General features: G+C 45.0%; 1 protein-coding gene and 1 pseudogene across 2 annotated transcripts; both read left to right on the top strand.

The window, feature by feature from the left end:
- The first annotated feature begins 8,683 nt into the window (after positions 1–8,683).
- LOC101613161 lies at positions 8,684–9,020 on the top strand (annotated as a pseudogene).
- Positions 9,021–9,845: 825 nt separating this feature from the next.
- On the top strand, positions 9,846–18,460 carry Clec3a (C-type lectin domain family 3 member A). Of its 2 annotated transcripts, XM_004659596.2 has the most exons (3): positions 9,848–10,015; positions 14,280–14,363; positions 16,525–18,460. In XM_004659596.2, exons 1-3 carry the CDS (start codon positions 9,901–9,903, stop codon positions 16,914–16,916), a joined length of 591 nt encoding a protein of 196 aa, XP_004659653.1. In that variant the 5' UTR covers positions 9,848–9,900; the 3' UTR covers positions 16,917–18,460. The 2 variants fall into 2 exon arrangements, with proteins under 2 accessions (XP_044997935.1, XP_004659653.1); XM_045142000.1 differs by lacking the exon at positions 14,280–14,363 and having other exon boundaries at positions 9,846–10,015.
- Positions 18,461–24,033: the final 5,573 nt, after the last annotated feature.

Raw genomic sequence — 24,033 nt, forward strand, 5'->3', positions numbered from 1 at the left:
CTCATTTAGCCTGGTTGGCCAAACTTAATGCTTGCAGTGTCTACTGTTATTTATCTCCACTGATGACTTTTTCTCTCTCATAGAGCTGAGTGCACCATAGCTTTTTTTGATCTTTCTATCAGCTGATCTACAGGTAGGAGGTTTTCAGCTTAGCCCCAGCAAGATTTCTCAGTGCTGGTCCCACTTTCTGTTCACCTTCTGCTTCCTGACTGTGGATGCAATGTGACTAGCCAGTTTTCTGGTCTTCCATTCCTGTCCCTGTGCCTTCCCTACCAAGATGGACTGCAGACCCTGGAACCATATGCCCAAATATGGCATCCCTCTTCTTCCTGAAGCAGCTTCCTGTCAGGCCTTCCATCATGGTAATGAGTAAAATATCTGATGTGCCATCTCTGCCCAGCCCCAGGACTGGGCACCTATAAGCCAGGCAGGGCACATCCCCCAGTAGCAACACAATGGCTTCTGAGCAGGACTTCCAGTGTCAGCATGCTCAGGGGTCTCAGTCTCATTGTATGTCGCACTTCCACTTCCTTGGGTCAAATTTCTGTGTTCCTTTGGTCAAGGTCCTCATGGCTGGAGGCTTGGAGAAGGAGGCAAGACAGGAGAGAAACAAAATCAGGGCTTCCCTGCCCCATGTTTATAACTATTAAGTGAAGGTTATGTGGCAAGGACTGATGTACATGCACCATCAAACACACCGAACAAGCCCCTCCTCCCCCGGCCTCCAGGAGTCAGTCATCTAGTAAGCAAGTCAATGAAGCAGAGAAAGTGTGAAGAGGTGAGTATCAAGTTATGGTAAGGGCTATCAAAAGGGCAGGGCACTGTGATGGCAGCAGTGTGGGACCTTCCTAGATGATGCAGACAGAGCACATCTAAGGTGACACTAAGTTCAGATCTAAAGGACAGAGAAGGAAGTAGCAACAGTCATGCTGGCAAATAATGAGTTCAAGTTAGGGAAGGGTGAGGTGGAGGGACGCAGAAAAAGCATGTTGACAGTTGGGGAACAGAACATTAGATATGATTAAATAAAGCATTAGATATGATTCAAAAATTGGCAAGCATGAATGGACAAAGTCACCAGGAAGAAAGAACCAGGCAAGATCTCACAGATTAGGAGGACCTTGTTCTAAGAAGGGAAGTCTGGCTTGATTCTAAGTGTGACTGAAAGAAACAAACACCATGGGATGTGTGCTGAGAACGTTGAGGGTGTGTTTGAGGGCAAAAGCTGGGCATGTGTCTGGAGTTTGTCTGCAGAAGCCCTGACACACATTCATATTCCCTGTCTCTCTCTCTTACCCCCTTTTTCCTTGTCTCTCTGTGTCATAAATAAGCAAAAATTTTTAAGTGGGGCTCAAAGATGTATCCCAGGATTCTGAATTGGCCTTCTGAATGAGTGATGGAAACATTTATTGTGATGTTGAAGATTTGGGAAAATATGAGACTTTTTCAATTAAAATAAAATTGGTATGTGTACTCAACTCCTATCAAACCAGATATCCAGAGACACAGAGGGTCCCAAGACCTCATCACTGAAATAGACCTAAAATGAACCCAACATGGCTCAGGGAAATTTGCAGAAGAGGGGCAGAAAGAATGTCAGAGTCACACATTGGGTCATGATACACAAAGACATTTCCTCCTACCCATAACTGATGGCTAACCCCACAATGCAAAACTCATATTCCCCAATGAGGAGGGTTCCTGCTGAGGAGGGAGGACAGGGAGGAGGCTGACTATGCTACCAACTTGACTGTATATACTGAGTACAAAGCTAATAAAAAAAAAATGGTGTGTGTGTGTGTGTGTGTGTGTGTGTGTGTGTGCATATCTCACACATATGTATGACGTTCATATGTATATAAGTACAGAACTCAAAAGTCAGTATTGGGTATCTTCCTCAATCACTCTCCACCTTATTTTTAATAGTCTTATTTATCCATTTATTTACCAGCAGAGAAAGAGAGAGAGAATTAATGGACACACCAAGGTCTCTTGCCATTGCAAATGAACTCCAGATGCATGAGCCACTTTGTGCATCTGGCTTTATGTGAATACTTGGGGAATTGAACCTGGGCCATCCGGCTTTACAAGCAAGCACTTTTAACCACTGAACCATCTCTCCAGGATCTCTACCTACTTTTTAAGACAGGGTCTCTCATTGAACCTGGAGCTCACTAAATCAGGTACACTAGCTAGCCAGTAGAACCTGTCTCCACCTCCCCAGTGCTGGGATTACAGACTGACAGACAGACCACACACACACACACACACTTCAGCACCTGACTTTTATGTGGGTGCTGAGAATACAAACTCAGGTCCCCACATTTGCATGCTAAGCTCTTTATCCACTGAGCCATCTGTCTAGCCCCAAAATAAGACTTCTTAAATTCAAAGGGCCCTTATGGAGGAAGTAAACAGAATTTAATTTTTAGCCATAATGAATTTGAAATGCCTTTGAGACCATCAACTGAAGTGTCAGGTAGGAAACCAGAATAAGAGTCAGATGGGAAAAGATTCAAGTTATGGGTGTCAAGGAGAAATCCCAGGAGAGAATCTGAAGCCATGAGGAATAAAAGCATCAATAGATAGAGCCTGAGATTCAGGCAGCCAGCAGAATCCAGAGCTGCACCAACAGAAGAGGGGAAGAAGAGGTAAGTCTTCACATGCTTAATTTGAACCAAAATGATGGGCTTCAATGAAACTGTTGTATAGGATACCGTAATGACATAGGACACCATACGTTATTTCCATGCTCAAAATGGCCACCAGCAGCAGAAAACCCTACTGTTTGCTCTGGACTTTAGTTAATAAGTAATAGATGTATATTTATCCATTGGTTGTAACCACATAGTTTGCTGTAGAAAGAACTATGGGAGGAGTAGGCTGAGGAAGGGAAAGATGTACAAGGGAACTCCTTGTACTTCCTGTTTAAGATTCCTATAAATTTAAAACCACTTCTAAAAAAATAAACTTTAGTTGTTTAGAAAGAAGAGAGCATGGGCTTTAGGATCAGGCTCAAAGACAACTCAGAATGGTGTCAGAGGTTTTACAGGAACAGAAAAAAGAAACTTAAAACAACATAGATTTATTTAAGGAGAAAAGACACCTTGATCTTTGAAGTCTAGTTTGAGTGAACCATGGCTCAAAGATCTAAGAAAAGACTTGGTTTACGACTATTGTTTGATAACTTGAACTTTTTTACTTAAAGGATTTGGGAAGATGGCTAAGAGCATTTTGATCAATGGTGAGATCAATGTTTTACACATTGATCTTATTCCTTATGCAAGTCTAAGTACATTTTCACAGCCCAGGTCTTCTGGAATCAGTTAAAATGAAACTGTAACTTCAGCTCAGGCCATTAGGATTTTAGCAATGTCAGACAAAACCACTTAGCTTTTCTACACTCATATTCAATTGACTATAAGAGAGAAAATTCTTTTAAAACATTTTTCGTTATTTATTTGCAAGGAGAGAGAGAGAATGGACACACCAGGGCCTCTTACCATTGCAAACACACTCAAGATAAATGTGCTACTTCGTGTATCTGGCTTTACATGGGTGCTGGAGAATCAAACCTGGGCTATTAGGCTTTGTAAGCCTTTAACCACTGAGCCATCTCTCCAGCTCAGAAAGAGGGAATTCATATCCTATAGGCTTGTTGTGAAGACCAAAAAAACAGCTAGGCACTGTGGCTAGCCTGGGCTTCATAACATGACCCTGTCTCAAAGAAAACAATAACAGCTAAAGGTATAGCTTAGTGGTCGAACATTTGTCTAGCATGTGCAAGACCCTGGCTTCAAGTCTTAATACTGCAAAATAAATAAATAAATAGGTGCTGCGAGATGGTTTAGTCAGTAGAGTACTTGCCATGCAAACATGTGGACCTGAGCTTAAATCCCCAATACTTATGTTGAAAGCAAGGCAAGGCAGTGAGCACCTATAACCCCAGCACTTGGGAAGAGGAGGCTGGTCATCCCTGGAGCTTGCTAGCTAGATAGACTAGCTAAATTGGTGAGCTCCAAGTTCTGTGAAAGACCTTGTCTCAAAAATGAAATACAGGGGCTGGAGAGATGGCTTAGCAGTTAAGGCATTTGCCTGCAAAGCCAAATGATCCTGGTTCGATTCTTCAGGACTCACATAAGCCAGATGCACAAGGGGGTGCATACATCTGAAGTTCATTTGCAGTGGCTGGATGCCCTGGCACACCCTCTCTCTCTCTCTCTCCCTCTTTCTTTCTCTAAAATAAATAAATAAAATGTGTTTTAAAAAATGAAATGCAGCCAGGTGTGGTGGCACATGCCTTTAATCCCAGCACTGAGAGGCAGAGGTAGGAGGATTGCTGTGAGTTCGAGGCCACCCTGAGACTCCATAACAAATTCCAGGTCAGCCTGGGCTAGAGTAAGACCCTACCTCAAAAAAAAAAAAAAAAAATGCAAAGCTTGGTGTGATGGTGCACGCCTTTAGTCCCAGTACTCAGGAGGCTGAGAATCACCTTGAATTTGGAGACAGCCTGGAACTACAGAGTGAATTCTAGGTGAGCCTGCGCTAGAGTGAAAGCCTGCCTACAAAAAAGTAAAAAGAAAAATAAAAAGACAAACAGATTTGGAGAGATGGCTCAGTCGTTAAAGGCACTTGCTTGCAAAACTTGACATCCTGGGCTCGATTCCCCAGTACCCACGAAAAGCCAGATGTACAACATGACACAGGATTTTGGAGTATGTTTTCAATGGCAGGAGGCCCTGACATCCTAACACGTCCATACTCACTCTCTTTCTCTGTATGCTCTGTCTCTGTCTCTGTCTCTCTCTCTCTAATAAGTAAATAAATATAAAAACAATAAAAATGAGATGGTGAGCAACTGAGGAAGACACCTGATGTTGGGCCTCTGGTCTACACACCCCCCCACACAAATATACGTGCCTTACACATATGCAAACTACATAAATTAAAAGTTGGTATTCCATATGCTACATATGTTATGACTAATGGGAAGACTTTTAGTATTGTATGGCATATTTATAATTAATGGTGAGGGCTTTCAGTAACCTTGAACTGGACTAGCTAAGTGGGCTTTTAAGACATTATCATATTATCTCCTTATCACATCCTGGTTCAGCAAGCATTCCTAGCCCCATTGCTCAGATGAGAAAAGAGTCAGAACAGCTAGGCGTGGTGGCGCACGCCTTTAATCCCAGCACTCAGGAGGCAGAGGTAGGAGGATTGCCATGAGTTCCAGGCCACCCTGAGACTCCATAGTGAATTCCAGGTCAGCCTGGGCCAGAGTGAGACCCTACCTCGAAAAACAAAAACAAAACAAAGACTCAGACTGTAGTAGCACAAAGAATCTTCAGTGTAAGTAATGTCTTGAGGTTAGTATTTTTTATTTATTTGCATGTCACTTTTTGCATACTGCTTGATGAGTGGCTTGGGAATTGAACCCCAGCTGGCAGGGTTTGCTAGCAAGCACATTTAACTGCTGAGTCATCTACCCAACATCCAACCACCTATATCATTATTCTTTACTTCACATTTTCAGTGCTAAACTCTGTCAGATTTTCCATACCCATGGTCTTATCCAGGTGTTAATAAACTTTTACAGAGGCTATAGCTGAGAGGAAATGACAATGGATTAGACTGGTTTTGCTCACTAATATGTAGGAGGAGGCAGTCACTCCTCAACAAACTACTGCACCTTCCAATGCAGCAGCATTGACCTCCATCTGCACCTGGTCATCTCAGTGACCAGGGGGACAGCTAGATGTCATCCCCTCAGTCTGATTTTCATGTGTACCTGCTCATCTAGATAAGCTGAGGGAACATCTGCATGTCATTCCTTGGACCTGACTCACTCCACCTTGGCCACACTTGCAAGAAAGTCAAGTGTTTTTGATAGAAAAGCCTGTCTGGTCCCAGAGCTTATTCTTTTTTTAAGCTTTTTATTGACAACCTCCATACATACAAACAATATGCTATGATCATAATACCCTCCCATCACTCCCCATTTCCTCCTCTCCCTCTCCACTGAATCCCTTCTTCTTTACAACTAGTCTTTCTTCTATTTATTTTTATTTATTTATTTGAGAAAGAGAGAGAAAGGTCACACCAGGGCCTCCAACCACTGCAAACGAACTCCAGATGCATGCGCCACCTTGTGCATCTGGCTTAACATAGGTACTGGGGAATCGAGCCTCAAACTGAGGTCCTTAGGCTTCATAGGCAAGTGCTTAACTGCTAAGCCATCTCCAGCCCCTTTCTTCTATTTGGATGTCATCATTTTTCCCTTCCTAATATGCAGCCTCTGTGAGGCCACCTTGTGTCTGGAGGACAGCATTGCAAAGCACTCCTCCCCTTCCTTTGGCTTTAGTTCTTTCCACCAGCTCCTTTGTGGTCCCTTGGCCCAGGAGGATGTGATAGCGATGTCACATTTAGACCTGAACACTTACTTGACTATCACTTCATCTCAGCACTCTGATGAGTGTCAAGTCTCCCCAATGGTCACCACCATCTAAAAAAATGCTTCTCTAACCAAAAGTGAAAGTGCATTAATATATAGGCACAAACATAAGCATTTATTTTCTGGGTGTGTTGGCACACACCTTTAATCTCAGTGGTCAGGAGGCACAGGTAGGAGGATCGCTGTGAGTTTGAGGTCAACCTGAGACTACATAGTGGATTCCAGGTCAGCCTGGGCTAGAATGAAACCCTACCTTCAAAAAATTGATAAATAAAAAAAAGTATTTAGGGCTGTAGAGATGGCTTAGCGGTTAAGCGCTTGCCTGTGAAGCCTAAAGACCCAGGTTCAAGATTCGGTTCCCCAGGTCCCACGTTAGCCAGATGCACAAGGGGGCGCATGCGTCTGGAGTTCGTTTGCAGAGGCTGGAAGCCCTGGCGCACCCACTCTCTCTCTCCCCCTCTATCTGTCTTTCTGTCTGTGTCTGTTGCTCTCAAATAAATAAATAAAAAAAATTTAAAAAATTTAAAAAAAAAAGTATTTAGAGGGCAGTTTGGTGGGCATAATATATCCATTTAGCCAGACAAAAATAGTAGGTTCTCCCCAGGGCTTACAACCTCACCAACCATAGTTTGTTTGCGTTTTTAATTAATTAACTAATTCATTTATTTGCAAGCAGAGAAAGAAGAAAGACAGAGAGAATGGGTATGCCAGGGCCTCCAGCTACTGCAAACGAACTCTGATGCATGAACCACTTTATATACCATAAAGCATCTGGCTTTACATGGGTACTGGAAAATAGAACTGGGTCATTAGGCTTTGCAGGCAAGTGCCTTAACCACCAAGCCGTCTCTCCAGCCTCAGCCATGGGTTTTTGACTAAGTTTTCAGTACCAGTCATAAATTCCCTCCCATGGAGTGGGCCTCAAATCCAATCAGAGATTTGTATTTACCCCAGAACAAGGTTATCCCATAACAGATACCATTGCATTGGTTGTCAGATTTGGCTTGGCTGGCCAGCTGTAAAGCTCGCAGGGTCCATTGATGAGATAAGAACCATTGGCATCCCCCAACAGGCTCCAGCACCGTCTTTCTTTCATTCTTTCTTTTCTCTTTCTTTCTTTCTTTCTTTTTTTTTTTTGTTGAGGTAGGGTCTCCCCCTAGCTCAGGCTGACCTGGAATTCACTCACTAGTCTCAGAGTGGCCTCCAACTCATGGTAATCTTCCTATCTCTACCTTCCAAGTGCTGGGATTAAAGGCGTGCGCCACCACGCCTACACAATGATTTTGCTTTAATTTATTATTTTCTTTTTTTGAGGTACAATTTCACTCTAGCCCAGGCTGACCTGGAATTCACTATGTAGTCTCAGTGTGGCCTTCAAGTCATGGTGATCCTCCTACCTCTCCCTCCCCAGTGCTGAGATTAAAGACGTGCACCACCACGGCCAGCCCCAGCACTTAATTCTTTTTTTTTTCAAACATCACAGTTATTAATTATAAAGAAGGATTGGTTAAATATTTTCCTCATCGTTTTCAAGAAGGGGGGAAAAAAGAAAAACTTTTGTGTGTGTGAGAATATTCCAGGTCCTTAATATACATGTACAGTCTGGTGAAACTAAATTTCAAAAAGGGATGGACAGGGTTTACCTCATGACATGTTCACCTCCAACCTGCTGATAAATCCATTAGTAATACTTAAGTGGCGATATGGCAACCACTGACTTCTGTTGGCTCCACCTGAAGTAAGCAGGTCAAAGGCAGGCGTGTGCCTGCACAATCTCTGAATGATGAGAACGTGGAAACAACTGGTTTCTGTTTTCAGGGAGCTCTTCTACGTTTCCGGAGGTTGGAGAACCAGGAACGAGGCTCCGGTCTCCAACGACGGGCACCCGATGCCCCCCTCTCTCTCTCTCTCTCTCTCTCTCTCTCTCTCTCTCTCTCTCTCTCTCTCTCTCTCTCTCTCTCTCTCTCTCTCTCTTCCCCTATTCGCTGCCTCCAGGGACACCATGTCACCTGCCCCTCCCGATGACCAAAGACTGTCCTGACCCGGAGCGACGCCCGCCGCGGCCATCAGAGTCCCGGCATGCTTTCTCCTCTCCAGCACTTATGCTTAAAACTGAGAATTAAGCTAAGAATAACTATCTCTATTTTTATATAATTCATCTGACAGTGTGCTTTAATGTGCTTAGTAAAATTTCAAAGAAAAAGAATATTGGGGTCCCGAGCTTCTGAGATGACAAAAAAGCAAAGGAACAAAGGCCTTTCTGCTGCGGGCACATGCAGCCTATCCACCGCACTAACTGCGCCCTATGTGCACCCAAGGACAAGGCCGTTAAGAACTTTGTCACTCACATCACAGTGGAGGCCACCCCCATGAGGACATTTCCAAAGCAAGTGTCTTCCACTTATGTTCTTCCCAAGCTCGGTGTGAAGCTGCGTTAGGTGTGAGTTGTGCAGTTCATAGCAAGGAGGTCAGGGATCCATCTGGAGGAGCCTGCAGGGATGGAACCCCTCCACTCAGGTTTAGACCTGCTGGCGCGGCTCCATGACCACCACCAAAGCCCACGTAAGGAGCGGGAGTCCTAGGGAGTGAAGAAAAACTGTCTTCCAAGGAAAGAAAATAAAGTAGAAATTACACTTTGAAAAAAAAAAGTATTGGATGGGGATTTAACAAATAACTATTATTGAGATATTAATTCTTATAGAAGTAATCACTTTCTAAAAAGTCTAAGGTGTTACTGGAACTTACCAGGCAAATAATCTAGTTCTCTACACAGAGCTAGATTTGAAGTCCCCCTTTTACTTTTTTTTTTTTTTTTTTTTTTGGTTTTTCGAGGCAGGGTCTTGCTCTAGTCCAGACTGACCTGGAATTCACTATGTAGTCTCAGGATGGCCTGGAATTCACGGTGGTCCTCCTACTTCTGCTTCCCAAATGCTGGGTCTTGCACCTTCGGGACAAACACTCTACCACTGAGCCACAGCCTCGCTGCTTTTGTTGCTTTTCCTCTGCAAACTGAGTCGTATCCATTGGAACATTTAATGAACTTCAGAGCTTCAAAACAAAGTTTTACACATGAGTCTTTGTAGAGACATCAAGTTTTCCATATGTTATATTCTTTTTAACATATGTTAAAGTCTTTAAAAAAAAAGACGGAAAGCAGGCAAAACCTTGAGTTAACTAGAATATACTGTGAAAAGGAAAATGGATTAGAAAATGCAACAGAATAAAAATAAATGAATCTAGAGCCCAACAGTGAGGCATGAGAACAAGGGGCCACCTTATGCTGTGGCCAGAAGAGACATTCCAGTTTTTCGTCAGCCGGCTTCCAGCCAAACTTGCAGCTCAGTGTTATAAAGCTGGCCCTAGGCAGCCCTGAGCAAGATGTGGCCTCTCAGTCTCCGTGCTCCTTAGCAGCTGGCAAAGTGGTGCGGCTGGCCTGCTGGAGAGCCATGGCAAAGAATGGACTTGTGATTTGCATCCTGGTGGTCAGCTTACTCCTGGACCAGACCACCAGTCACCCATCCAAAGTGAAGGCCAGGAAGCACAGCAAACGCCGCGTGAAAGGTAACGGGCTGGGCTCTGCAGCCCTCCAAAGCTCTAGGCATGCTCAGGTTGGGGGATGCTGAAGGAGACCATCTCTGGGGACAGCACCAAGTCCGTGTGGGTGTATGGCTTCACAGGAGATCAAGTAACTTCTGATTCTCTGGGGGAAGTTTAATATTTAAAGGACTCATGTAGGAGGGCTTTTCATTTAACTGAAAAACAATAGTCTCAGCAGGGCATGGTGGAGCACACCTTTAAATCTCAGCAATCCGGAGGCTGAAGTAGGAGGATCGCAGTGAGTTTGAGGCACCCTGAGACTACAGAGTAAGTTCCAGGTCAGCCTGGGCCAGGGTGAGACCCTATCTTGAAAACCAAAAAAGAAAAAGAAAACCATAGTCCCTTATAATGTAAAATGTCTCTAACAGTAGGCCTTTTGTCCAGTGAGTTTAGATTTGTAGGACATTCTCAGAGCAAGCTCACATGGATCTGTGAACATTAGGCTTTATGAATGATGGGCCAGCCAAACATCTGATGGGCAGAGCACACAGTGCCACTCACAGATATTAATTCTACCCAAATACATTTGTGACCTAACTACAATCTTACTAAGTACAGTGAAAAATAGAACTACTGGTAACTGTAGTTTCCTCTTTGGACACTGGTTGTCATGCAGGCATGTTTTCCATATCTCTGTTAGTCTTAAGGGCAGCCTGAACCATGTATCTCATTTTTCATGTCACAGATAATTTCAGCCTTCTCTAAGAATATATCAACATGCAAAGTCATACAGCGTTTAGAGGCATTCTAACACAAAACTGATTATCCAAGCAATGCCAAATTTGAAGTGGCTTAAATTGGGTTATGAGGTTAAAAACTAAAAGTGTAAGAACAAGATGACAGAATTTTACTTCCATCTTGAAGGCAGGAGAAAAAGCATTAAGACATAAGGTGACGTTTTATCTCAGCCGGAGTCATTTTTATAACAGGAGATTTCAAAGTAAATGTTATGACACGTTTTCCTATTTCACTTTATTAAACACACATGCACACACACACCCCAAGCTGGATGTGGTAGTTTATATAAACCTAGCACTTGGGAGGTCGAGGCAGAAAGATCAGGAGCTCAAAGTTATCTTCTGCTCTATAATGAGTTCCAGTCTAAGCTACATGAAGCTGCTTCAAAATACACACTAAAATATATTTTTATCTCAAAAATAACTAACTATGCCAGCACATGCCTTTAATCCCAGCACTTGGGAGGCAGAGGTAGGAGGATTGTTGTGAATTTGAGGCCAGCGTGGGAGTACAGAGCACCAGGTCAGTTTGGGCTTGAATGAGACCCACCCTCAAAACAACAGCAAAAAACTAACTAACTAACTAACTAACTACACACACACACACACACACACACACACACACACACACATATCAAACCACCAAGAAGGTTAAAGTCTACATCTGGCATGTTACAAATGATGGACAGGCACTAAGAGGCTTGCCTTATGTTTTGTTTTGGTGATTCCTATGGGTCTTTTTTTTTTTTTCAGGAGAATTTATTTATAAAGCTTAGGTTTAGTGCAAGGTTTCTTAAGTGAACTCTCTTTTCTTATAAAACATCTCTCCATACACACTCTTTAAATGAACATTAAAAATATTTCACGTTAGGAGGTAAGGTATACCGCTGAAGATAAGGACAAGGAAGGAGGGAGAGAGAAGACACCAGGTGATGTGGCATATTTTTGACAGCAGCACTTCTTCAGTACTGGGAAGGAAAAGCCAAACAGTGGCCCAATAGGAGGAACTTTAGGACGTCATATGAATACTTGAATGCAATTACCCTCCTTTCACTTCTGCTCTCTCCCCTCCCAAATACTACCCCAACAGACATATTATTTTTTTTTAATTTTATTTATTTATTTATTTGAGAGTGACAGACACAGAGAGAAAGACAGATAGAGGGAGAGAGAGAATGGGTGCGCCAGGGCTTCCAGCCTCTGCAAATGAACTCCAGACACATGCGCCCCCTTGTGCATCTGGCTAATGTGGGACCTGGGGAACCGAGCCTCGAACCGGGGTCCTTAGGCTTCATAGGCAAGCGCTTAACCGCTAAGCCATCTCTCCAGCCCTAACAGACATATTATTTTAACCAATTATCTTCCCAACATATTAATATTTTCTTTTAGGTCTACAAAGTATATGTCACGGGAAATGAAGCAATAAGCCTGTATTGCTGAATAGTTCTTTTCTTAGCCACATATTTTAACAAAAATTTTCACCTTTACATAATATCAAAATTTATGGAATCAAAAGTAATATCCAAGATAGGTATGGTGGTATACCATTGTAATTCCAGCATTTAGGACATGAGAGGCAAAAGGATTATAAGTTCAAGGCCAGTCTGAGCTATATGAATGCCATTTTTTTAAAAAGTGAAACTGCGGGGCGTGGTGGTACACGCCTTTAACCCCAGCACTCAGGAGGCAGAGGTAGGAAGATTGCTGTGAGTTCGAGGCCACCCTGAGACTACATAGTGAATTCCAGGTCAGCCTGAGCTAAAGTGAGGCCCTACCTCGGAAAACCAAAAGAAAAAAGAAAAAAAAAAGTGAAATGATCTTTCTCTCTCCCAGTTTTTTGTTTTGTTTTATTTTGTTTTTCAGGGTAGGGTTTCACTGTAGCCCCAGAATTAGTCTCAGGGTGGCCTTGAACTCACAGCAATCCTCCTACCTCTGCCTCCTTCGTGCTGGAATTAAAGGCATGCCACCACACCCGGCTCTCTCTCCCAATTTTTATCCCAGCTTTAGCTACTATTGGGCAGATAAGTAAAGTTATTTCATATGTAAAATCTTAGACAGCCTTCAAAGGAAAGCATATTTCATTTTAACAGCTGAATGTATTATTTTATTGCTTGGGCAGTCTGCAATTTAATCTGTTCTCTCTTGGCTATCTTTTATGTAGTTTCCAAGTGCATCTGACATTGATACACTATTCCCCAAGAAATGGCTTTGGACTCATATATTGATCCTCATGCTAGGATATTAGGATACATTTCTGGAAGTAGAATTGCAAGTGATAGTGTCTTTTTATTCCCCATCTTTAATGTATAAGTCACCATTCCCACACATGTTGGCAATCAAACATCATACCATGATTCTGTTGCCATTTGTCCTTTAAATGTTTATTTTGCATTTCTGCACTGGGTCTATTTCTAGGTAACAACAGTCATAAAAGAAAAATAAATCTTTCAAGAAACTTAAGATGCCATTTGAGTGATTAAGCTCCAAATGAAATATTTATTTCATGAGGTATACTTATTTTATGGGTTTCAACAAATTATGTATACACTAATGAATAAAATATAATTTTTACAGTGAAGTAGCTGTTAAATATGTTCCTTTTGTTCATCCACACAAGCAACCATGATTGGGTGCCTAAGTCAAGTCACCTGGTTAATAACCACCATAACCATCTCCCAGGAGCCTAGTAGTACCTCCGGTGTCTTTGTGCTAATGACAGTGTTTAAGGCCTCCCAGTGGAGGCCACTTATCAAATAGACTGGAGAAGGAAGCTGGGCAGGATTGGGGTGACATTGTCCAGCTGACAGCTTATGACTTGGAAACAAGTTTTCAGCAGGCTTTTGAAGCCTGGCCAAAACAGCTGATGGTTGTCCATTCTAAATACATCCTTTTATTTATTCCTGTTTGAGCAGTTCCATGGAGAAAATCTTTGGGCTATTCTGCTTCTAAGCTGAGCTGTTAGATGCTTTAAGAAATGATGTATACTACATAAAGCAGAATTGGGGCTCCCTGAATATTTGAGAAGAAAGTTTCCTAGTCCAAGTATAGAAATCTGGCTTGTAAATCACATGTTTCAGGAGACAGTGAATTAAGATATTTTAAACTTTGGTAGGGACAGAGAAGAGAGCACATGTGAATCAGGTAGAAAGAACACTCGGGAATGGGAAGGAGCTTGTTCTCAGACACATGCAAAAGTCATGGAGCTTGAAACTCAGGGACATGGCAAGCATCTCACAGGATAGGACTAGAGAGATGGGAAGAGCTTCATCTCATTCACAAAACTGTCCAGTGTCATTATCCTCACTGAAACCCTATAAATCTTCTCACTTGCATTATTTTTGTGCATTATTTTCATGCACGCTGGGCTTGGTTTCATCAGAATCACCATTGCCCTGACTCTTCACTCCAAAACTATACTTTTTCTTAACATTTTAATTTCATTCTAATAATATGCTTTCTATTCCACCTCTCCACCCAACAATGTCTCCCAGAAAAGGATGGTGATCTGAGGTCTCAAGTTGAGAAGCTCTGGAGGGAAGTCAATGCCCTAAAGGAAATGCAAGCTCTGCAGACAGGTGAGACCTTCGGTTCCATGCCCCTGCTGAAGAGGAGCAGAAAGAGAGCCAGTCTTTGCCAAGACTGGAAGTTGAATTCTAGGGGCACCTTTTTAAAGGAAACATTGACAAGCCAATGATGGGCACAAGAGAAAGAAACCAATAGTTGGGTGATGATAGTTCTGGAAAGTCAACTCGATTATCACCCTTTCCTATTAGGTATAGGTGGAATAATACAGAAATGAAAATAGATAGTTTAGAGTACTTTTTTATGAGACAGGAACCTCATGTAGCCCAGGCTGGCCAGAAATTCATTAGGCAGGAAAGGTTCCACTGCCTCTATCTCCCAAGTGCTGAATTAACTTCCACTCTTCCCAGTTCATGTGGTGCTAGAGACCAGACCTAGGACTCGGTGCAACCTAGGCAAGCACTCTACCAACTGTGCTGTCTTCAGCTCTTATGAGCACACTTTAAGAGTCAGGTCCTAATTACTACTTTCTTCTTTATTTTAGTTTATTTTTATTTGAGACACACAGAGAGAGAATGGGCATGCCAGGGACTCTAGCCACTGCAAACGTACTCCAGACATATCCGCCACCTTGTGTATTTGGCTTACATGGATCCTAGAAAATCGAACCAGGGTCCTTAGGCTTTGCAGGCAAGTGCCTTAACCACTAAGCTATTTCTCCGGCCCAGGTCCTAATTACTAAGAGAGAAACTTAGTGATGGGAGTATTAAATGATTGAAACAATTCACTAGTGGATGTTCACTGTGTTTTTGAGAGGTTCCATGAGATTTGACTGAAGTGGCTCACAGACTCTCAGGCTATGATCAGTAGCAGATGTGTGTGGAAGGACATTGCATAGACATTAGATAGAACCACAGCTTGTCAATAGGGTTATGTCTAGTATTGTTTTTCATGAAAGCAGAGTTCCTCTCCTACAGCCTGTATAATTGAACATGAACACACTACTGTCCAGGAGCTCTGCCCCAAAAAGTAGGGGATGAAAGTATACAGAGCAGGTTTACTACAGCCATGGTTTAGAGCCTACGAACCATGTGTCTTATACCAACACCAAAAATAGTCTTGATGGCCCCCATAGGAGACCTGCTTGATTATAACTTAACATCTTCAGGGAAGCTTGAAGTTATAGCTTCCCATCAAGTATTTACAACTCCCAAACTGCATGTATGCTACAAGCCAGGGTCACCTTTGCCATAGGGCACTGCTATCTAAAACATGCTGCCTACACTTTATTCCTTTTATCATAGTTCTAGGAAGAAAGTTTGTTTATCCTAACCCATATTCTAGAACTATAACTACTATCTAAATAGTAATTCCCCAATAAGTATGTTAAATAGCCAATTAAATAAATTGGCTTCTCTAATAAGTTATGTTATGATTACTTCATTTTATAGACCAGGCTGGCCTTGAACTCAAAGTAATCCTTCTGCCTTAGCCTGCCAAGTGCTAGGAGTATAAGCAAGTGTCATAAACCCTGGCTTTTGTTTGATTTTTACATAACTGTGAAATTCCATCCAATTCCAAAAGCCCCAAGGAAATACAACATATAGTTCAGTTACAGAAATTAGGATGCATGTGTATGTGGAAGTAACATGAGGCGTGGGTGTGAGTTTACATGCAACCTCAGTTATGTTCTTAGCATGTTAAGTTGTTACCAATAACAATACCTCTAAGCCCCAATATCCTGATAAATGTGGACATTAAAATACCATGTCATGGGGTCACTGAGATGAGTATTAGCTTACTAAAATAAAGTCTTTATTATAGTGTGTGGCAATTACAAAATCATCAAGAACTGTTAAGTCACCATTATCATCATATAAGAGTCATTCTGCAAATATTTCTTTTTTTTTTTTTTAATTTGAGAGTGACAGACACAGAGAGAAAGACAGATAGTAGGGGAGAGAGAGAATGGGCGCGCCAGGGCTTCCAGCCACTGCAAACGAACTCCAGACGCGTGCGCCCCCTTGTGCATCTGGCTAACTTGGGACCTGCGGAACCAAGCCTCGAACCGGGGTCCTTTGGCTTCACAGGCAAGCGCTTAACTGCTAAGCCATCTCTCCAGCCCTCAAATATTTCTTAAGGTCTGCTAGGTTCAGGACTTTGAACGCTACACACAAAGGACATCTTAATATATTAAATTTCACTTCTCTGCAGTCTGTCTCCGAGGCACAAAAGTTCACAAGAAATGCTACCTTGCTTCAGAAGGCTTAAAGTACTTCCATGAAGCCAATGAAGACTGCATTTCCAAGGGAGGGACACTGGTGGTCCCCAGGAACTCCGATGAAATCAATGCCCTAAGAGACTATGGTAAGAGGAGCCTGCCAGGTATCAATGACTTTTGGGTGGGAATCAACGACATGGTCACAGAAGGCAAGTTTCTCGATGTCCATGGAATCGCAGTCTCCTTCCTCAACTGGGATCGTGCCCAGCCCAATGGTGGCAAGCGGGAAAATTGTGTCCTGTTTTCCCAATCGGCTCAGGGAAAATGGAGCGATGAGGCCTGTCGTAGTAACAAGAGGTACATATGTGAGTTTATCATCCCTTAATAAGCCCTTCTTAAATGTGCCTCCCAAGCAAACTTGGTCACAATTTATAGGCTGATGGTCCCCCAAAATAAATCAAAACTGCAATTATTAATTACAAAAATACAATGCCAATGTCAATGTCCATAGGAGTAAAAAGTCAGATAATTTTATAGCCTAGCTCATTGTGCCTTTCCCTTCATGGAGCAAAAGGAATCAGAAAATAAATCAGCCATGAGTACACTATGAAAGAGACTTCTGCAAAATGGGCCATCAATCCTTGCCCGCCTTACATATATAGACCTGGTGTATCTTAGAATACACATGCATTTCTTCAATTTAGAAAGGCAAGCTTAGGTTACTTGGAGATTTCTCTTGGAAGTTTTGGTTAGTTCTGTCAGGTATCACTCAATGGCAGGCAAGGATACAGTCTGAGAAATGTCTCATTAGGCAATTTTGTTATATGAACATCACAGTCAGTATCTACAACCCTGGGTGGCATAAGACAAGCATTCAGCATGGCCTCTCTATGTGATCGAGGCGTGTGAGCCTTCTGCTGACATAAATACTGTTCTTTTTGAGAGCAGGGACGCACGAGGAAATGACAGTAGAAGGGGACTAGCTTTCCATCATGACGCTGAGATACCTGACACCCGCTGCACGTGAGACAAAGCAAGGCTTATTTAGTTTACACTTCATGCTTAGTCAAACACTGGGCAGCTCTAGGGACTTGGTCCATGGTGAGAGTAGCAGACTGTGGCAAGAGCAAGGTCATATGTCAAGTAAGACCAGAGAGAGAAGAAAAGCAGGTACCCCTTTCAAAGACATGTCCATAGTGGCCTCAGGACCTCTTAGAGAGTTCTTAAAGATGCACAATATCTCCAATACTCCCACCCTCAAGCTATGGTGTATAGACGTATATAAACCAGCAATATCATTTATTATCCTTATCTAGTATTCGGATATGTACTTAACCATATGTGCTATACATTATATGCATGGTGGCATAGAGTCTTTGTTTATAACACTGTCACCAAAACCACAAGTTGTGTCTTGTGCTACCTGAGAACAATAATGTGTCTCTAAGCTACAGAGATTTTTCAGCTCCATTCTAGTCTTATGGGACCACCATCATCTATGCAACTTATTATGGGTTGAAATATCGTTATGTGGTGCATGATTGTATATAATTAATTGATTGACAAGAATTTCCCAAGTCAGAGATTCTAGGTGCTGTATACTCCACCACCCTGTCAGCATGAAGCTCGATCTGCTTCAATGTGACATTATGCCCAGTTAGGATTCGCTCATGACCAGTGCTTTAAGCTGCAACCTCTCCTCATAAGAAGAGTATCTGATCTGCCATATCAGCACAAGAATGTCTGCAGAGGCTATGATTTAGCTCTTCAAATTCCCCCACACCAGCTTTTCTGGAAGTTCCCAGTGGTGATCCTGTAACAAATAGTGAGACAACATATATGATCAGTTTCCACTCCTAGAATTCCACAACTGATTCCATCTTAAATGGACAACCCTAAGGCAGAACAACAGAGGACAGTATGGACAAAGAGAAGGAAGGAAGGAAGGAAGGAAGGAAGGAAGGAAGGAAGGAAGGAAGGAAGGAAGGAAGGAAGGAAGGAAGGAAGGAAGGAAGGCAAGCAAGCGAGCAAAAAGAGAGAGAGAAAGGAAGAAGGAAGGAAGGAGGGAGGGAGGGAGGGAGGGAGGGAAGGAGGGAGGAAGGGAAGGAGGGAGAAAGGAAGGAAGGAAGGAAGGAAGGAAGGAAGGAAGGAAGGAAGGAAGGAAGGAAGGAAGGAGGGAAGGGAGAAGGAAGAAGGTCAAAATTGGGCTAGGGATGTAGCTGAGTTGCTTCCCTAGTGTGCACAAGGCCCTAGGTTCAAAACTGGTGGCGGAGATCCATGCCTGTAATCACAGCACCCCGGAGGAGGATGCAGGAAGATCAGAAATTCAAGGTCATCCTTGGACATATAATGAGTCCAAGGCCAGCCTGTCTCTCAAACCAAACAAAAATAAATAAATAAAAATAGTTCTCTTTTCCTTGGCTGATGTGTCCTTACGGCCTCATTTTCTATATGTTACCATTTTTTAACTTCCTTTATTTACTTATATATATTTTTAACCATCATTGTCTATTTGAGTCTATGAGAAGCAACCTATCACTGACAGTTGAAAGTTAGACTTTAATAATGCTATTTCAGAGTGGCACATTTATGCAATTCTTTATTATAATATAGCTGTTCCCTTTAAATTGTTTAACTAGATTGTATAAAATAACTTCATCACTTTAAAATGGAACTATAATGTTTAAGCTTAAGGAATTGGGTTTTATATAAAAAGCAACTCTAAATATATTCTGCTTTCAAAGATACCTTCTCTGCTTTGATGTTAGATGTATTTTGTGAATATTGTCCTCATCTAAAAAGTTGAATTATGTGTGTTTGGAATTAAACTTCAGTTCTTTTCATTGCACAATAAAGCCCATGTTCTGATCAATGTATTTGGATATTGACTATTCAAACCATGTTAGTTTATATCAAACTTGGCAGAACTTAAGGAGAAAATATCCTGAATTTGGTAAAATTGGTGATACAGGTGTTTTTGGAGGACATCTCTACCTGGAAATAAAGAGACAGTCTGTGTTTAGTTAAGCCTGGGTAGCCCAGCATCACCGTAGTCTTCCTAAAGATGATGATAGTGATGAAGGAAATAGACATGAATGAGAATGCAGTCCCATCGCATTCCAAGTACTGTGCTACATTTAATACAGTTCTCAATTATCTACTTCAGAACAACTCTGAAAATTGGACATTACCACATTCCAGAGTCCAGAGTGCTAACCCTTACACATTATTACATTTAATGGAATGGAAGAGAGAGAAAGAGCAGGAATATGAGCAACTTGCCCCATCTCACATGCCCGCCATCAGGGGCAACCTCAGCACCCAGTGGGGACTGTAACAAGGGGCAGTCTTTCCCAGAAAGTGATGGGGACCACTTCTAACTCACTGCTCAGATTCCTCATGGGGGAACACACTTTAAGAAAACAGGTGTCCTTGAACAGGCATCCACTCTGAGGCTGCTGTCCTTTGCTCTTTGCAAAGGCTGAATCAGGACAGCCAAGTTTTACGTCTAGGTGTTAGAGCTTGGGTACCCCAAAGTGGTGTCAGATAATATCACCCTTCCCAAAGCACCTCCACCAGAAATAGAAAGAATTCAAAGTGGCACATTTATACAATGGAGTTCTACTCAGCGGTAAAGAAAAATGAAGTTATGAAATTTGCAGAAAAATGGATGGACCTGGAAAGTATTATACTAAGTGAGGTAACCCAGGCCCAGAAAGCCAAGCGCCACATGTTCTCTCTCATATGTGGATCCTAGCTACAGATGATTGGGCTTCTGCGTGAGAATGAAAATACTTAGTAACAGAGACCAGTAAGGTAAAAAGGAGACATAAAGGGTAGAGGAAGGAAGGGAGGAGGGTACTTAATAGGTTGATATGGTATCTATGTAAGTACAATGATTGAGATGGGGGAGTAATATGATGGAGAATGGAATTTCAAAGGGGAAAGTGTGGGGGTGGGGAGGGAGGAAATTACCATGGGATATACTTTATAATCATGGAAAATGTTAATAAAAATTTATTACAAAAAAAAAAGAAAGAATTGAAAGTGTCAGCAGCAGCAGAGTGACACAGGACAGAACAGCCACCAGTACATCGAGTTTTCTTCTCCCTTAGGGACTTTCGCTCAGTAAAGCTAGAATCTTGATTATACTGGACAAAGAGTTTTAGGGTAAGTCAGAGTGAAGCAAGTTTATTAAGTATTTAGACAGAGTCTTACAGGAAAAGGTCAGTGACAAGAAAGAGTCCCACTATGTGTCTGTAATGGACATACATTCCTGTGAGTTTCTCAAAGGATGCAATTTACAACAAGGCTTAAAGACTAAGCAAAGCTTGAACTTCAACCTTAAAAGTTAAGTAAAGAGACTTCCGGTCAAGATGGCGACCGCCTAGCTGCACTACAAACAACAAGGGGAAAAAAAGGTAAGTATTCAAGGGAAATTAGGAACTTTTTGAAGAGGGAGGGCACAGATCCGGGTAAAAGAGGGAAGCACACACCCCCGCAACCCACGCCCCGCTGCCCCGCCCGCCGCGAATCGCCGCATTGGGCGCCCCGTGCGCACCAAGCCCCACGCGGCCCAGCGCCCCACACCCGCGCACCCCCGCCCCCCCAAGCGCGCCCCTCCCCCCCAGCGCGCCCCACGCTCCCTATCGACACACAGAGGCGCAGCCCGAGTGAACCTAAGCTTCCCGCGCCCCGGGCGACCAGGCCTGCCCCGCGCCCCCCACGCCCCCCCCCAAGCCCCAGACCCCCCCCCGCGACCCCCCCGTGCACCTCGAGACACCCCCGCCTCGCCCGCCCCAACCCCCGCGCGCCCCACCCCCGCGCGACCCACGCTCCCTATCCACACTCAGCAGGCGCGCCCCAAGCGCCCCACGCCCCAGGCGCCCAGGTGTGCCCCGCACCTGTGCGCCCCGAGACCCCCACGCCCCACCCCCACGCGCCTCGAGCCCCCCCCGCGCGCCCCTCCCCCACTAACCCCCGCGCCCAACGCTCCCTACCCACTCACAGCAGGCGCGCTCCAAGCTCACCTGAGCGTCCCACGCCCTGGGCGCCCAGGTGTGCCCCGCGTCCCCCTCGTGCCCCAAGACCCCCGCGCCCCACCCCGCGCTCCTCGAGCCCCCCGCCCCCCTGTGCGCCCCACCCCCGCCACGCGTCCAGAGTGCCCCGCTGTGTCCTGCAGCGTCCCCCAGTGTCCCACGCTCCATCTTACCTCAGCGTGCTCCACACCCCCTGCAAGACCCGAGACCCCCTTGACCCCCTCCCCCGCACGACCCGCCCCTCCCCCCGAGTCCAGAGCACCCCGCAGCTTCAGCCCCCCACAGCCGTCCACCCGCCCCACGCGCTCTGCGCCCCCACCCCCACGCGCCCTGGAGCATCCGCGCCCTGAGCCCAGTGCACCCTGAAGCACTCCCTGCCCCCCCTGGGCCCCGCCCCGGCGCCTCCCGCCCCCCACCCCGCAGGCCCCTCGTCCCCCCCGCCACAGGCGGCCCGGGCGCCCCTGCGTGCCCAGGCATGCCCCATGCCCCCTGTGCCCCACCCCCACGTGTCCTGAGCCCCAGAGTGCCTCTACCCCGCCCCCCCCTCCACGTCCCGCGCCCCACGCGCGACCCCCTCAGCCCCCCCGCAAGCCCCGCCCCCCCCCCCCGCGCGTCCACAGCACCCTGCGGTGTCCCTTGGCAACCCGCACCCTGGTGTGCCCCACACCCCCTCCCCCCACGCGCACCCAGTGCACCCCCCACGTGCCCTGTGCCCCTAGCCCCCTGCGCCTCCCGCAAGCTCCTCCGCGCCCCCCTGCGCACCCCGTGACCCCCCGCACACCCAGCGCTCCCCCTCGCGCCCCCCAGGTGCCCTGCACCCTGCCCCGCCCCGCACAACCCCCTGCATGCACACCCCCCCCCCGCACCAACAGCGTGCCCCTTGCCCCCTAACTGATCAGAGCGCCCCACACCCCCCGCCCCTCCAGGGCACCCCATCCCGCGCCCCGAGCCCTGCCACCTCCCACACACCCCACCCTGATTGCCCGGTGCCCCGGCGCACCCCGACCCCCTCCCCGCCGCGTGCCCCACTCGCTCCATACACACCATCGCACCCCGCGCCCCCTTCTGCCCACCCGCCCATACACCCTCTGCACATCCTGTGTGGCTGTGCTCTGATCGGGCACCCACCAGTCACGCCTGCCACCCTGCTGCACTGAAGCTGAAACCTCCTACCTCGCCCTTGTTCTCTGATCCTGCGAGTAGACCAGCCATGTGGTGCTCAGTTCGCAGGCCTGTGGGGGCCACCCCTGCCGTGAATAGGTGGCTGCCAGATCCCCTGCTGCTGTGCTCACATCACTTGACGCTGGTCAGCTTCTGCTGTGTCCTGATTACGTACCCACATCATCTGCCTCTGCACTACAATTGCACGTGCAGCAGGCCCACCCCACAGCAAGAGCCATATAAGTCCACACTGAGTCACTAGCGCCAGCGCAGCTGCCATCCCCTACCTGTACATCGTCACCCAGCCCCCACTCCCCTGAGGCGGAAGAGCACAGACTGTTTACAGACCCCAGTGTACCCAGCCAGAATCTAGGCACCTTCAGGGCTTGCTACCTCAGTCCCCTTTCAAGCTCAAAGGCAGGCAGCTTAGGTGCATTACTGGGTGAGAATTCAGGCAACTTTGGTGCCCCTGCCAGGCTATAGGTAGGCGGCTTTAGCAAGACTGAGCAAAAACCCAGGCTGCTTACAACTGCCCCAGGCTGCCTTGGATTCGCATTAAGCTAGATCCCAGGCTGCTCCACCCACCTACCTGCCCATACACTGACATGGGTAGACCACAGCGCAAAAGAAATAACACAAAAAATAAAATGGAAGAAAATCCAGACAGATCACCCAGTCCAACAAGGATCACAACTAACCAAAACATAGAAGAGTGTTTAGGATCAGAACATCAAGTGGAAGCAATGAACAATGCAACCCTGACCAAACTACTGCTAGAACTGACAGGCAAGCTACAAAGGATAGATAATCGTATGGATGCTACCATCACTAAGCTAGAGCAATATGATAAGACACTGGAAGGAATTCAAAGAGAGCTAAGAGAGTTGAGGGAGAGTGAAAAAAAAGAGGACCTTAAAAATCAGCTGGCCACACTAAATGAAAACATAAAGAAATGCAAGGATGATTTCCAAGAATCATCAAGAAAATCAGAAAATGAGACAAAAAGGGAGCTGGACAAAGCGATGGAAGTGATACATAGGAAAGTAGTAGAAAATGCAAACTTAATTGAACAAGTCTAAAACTCACTAGAGGCTCTCAAGAATAGAGTCAGCGAAGTGGAAGATAGAAATTCTGATCTGGAAGACAGGATGGAAGAAACAGTTCGAGAATCCAAAAATTTCAGTAAGTTCAAAAGTTCCTGTGAACAGAACATGAGAGAATTGTGGGATACACTTAAACGTCCTAATATCAGAATCATTGGAATACCAGAAGGAGAAGAATTTCAGACCAAAGGCATGGAGA

Source organism: Jaculus jaculus, chromosome 1 (genome assembly GCF_020740685.1).
Source record: "Jaculus jaculus isolate mJacJac1 chromosome 1, mJacJac1.mat.Y.cur, whole genome shotgun sequence".
NCBI lineage: Eukaryota > Metazoa > Chordata > Mammalia > Rodentia > Dipodidae > Jaculus > Jaculus jaculus.

Coding starts and splice junctions, on each gene's coding strand:
- Clec3a (XM_004659596.2), top strand. CDS start 9,901: ATGGCAAAGAATGGACTTGTGATTTGCATCCTGGTGGTCAGCTTACTC. Junction 10,016..14,279: donor CAGCAAACGCCGCGTGAAAG/GTAACGGGCTGG, acceptor AATGTCTCCCAG/AAAAGGATGGTGATCTGAGG. Junction 14,364..16,524: donor AATGCAAGCTCTGCAGACAG/GTGAGACCTTCG, acceptor ACTTCTCTGCAG/TCTGTCTCCGAGGCACAAAA.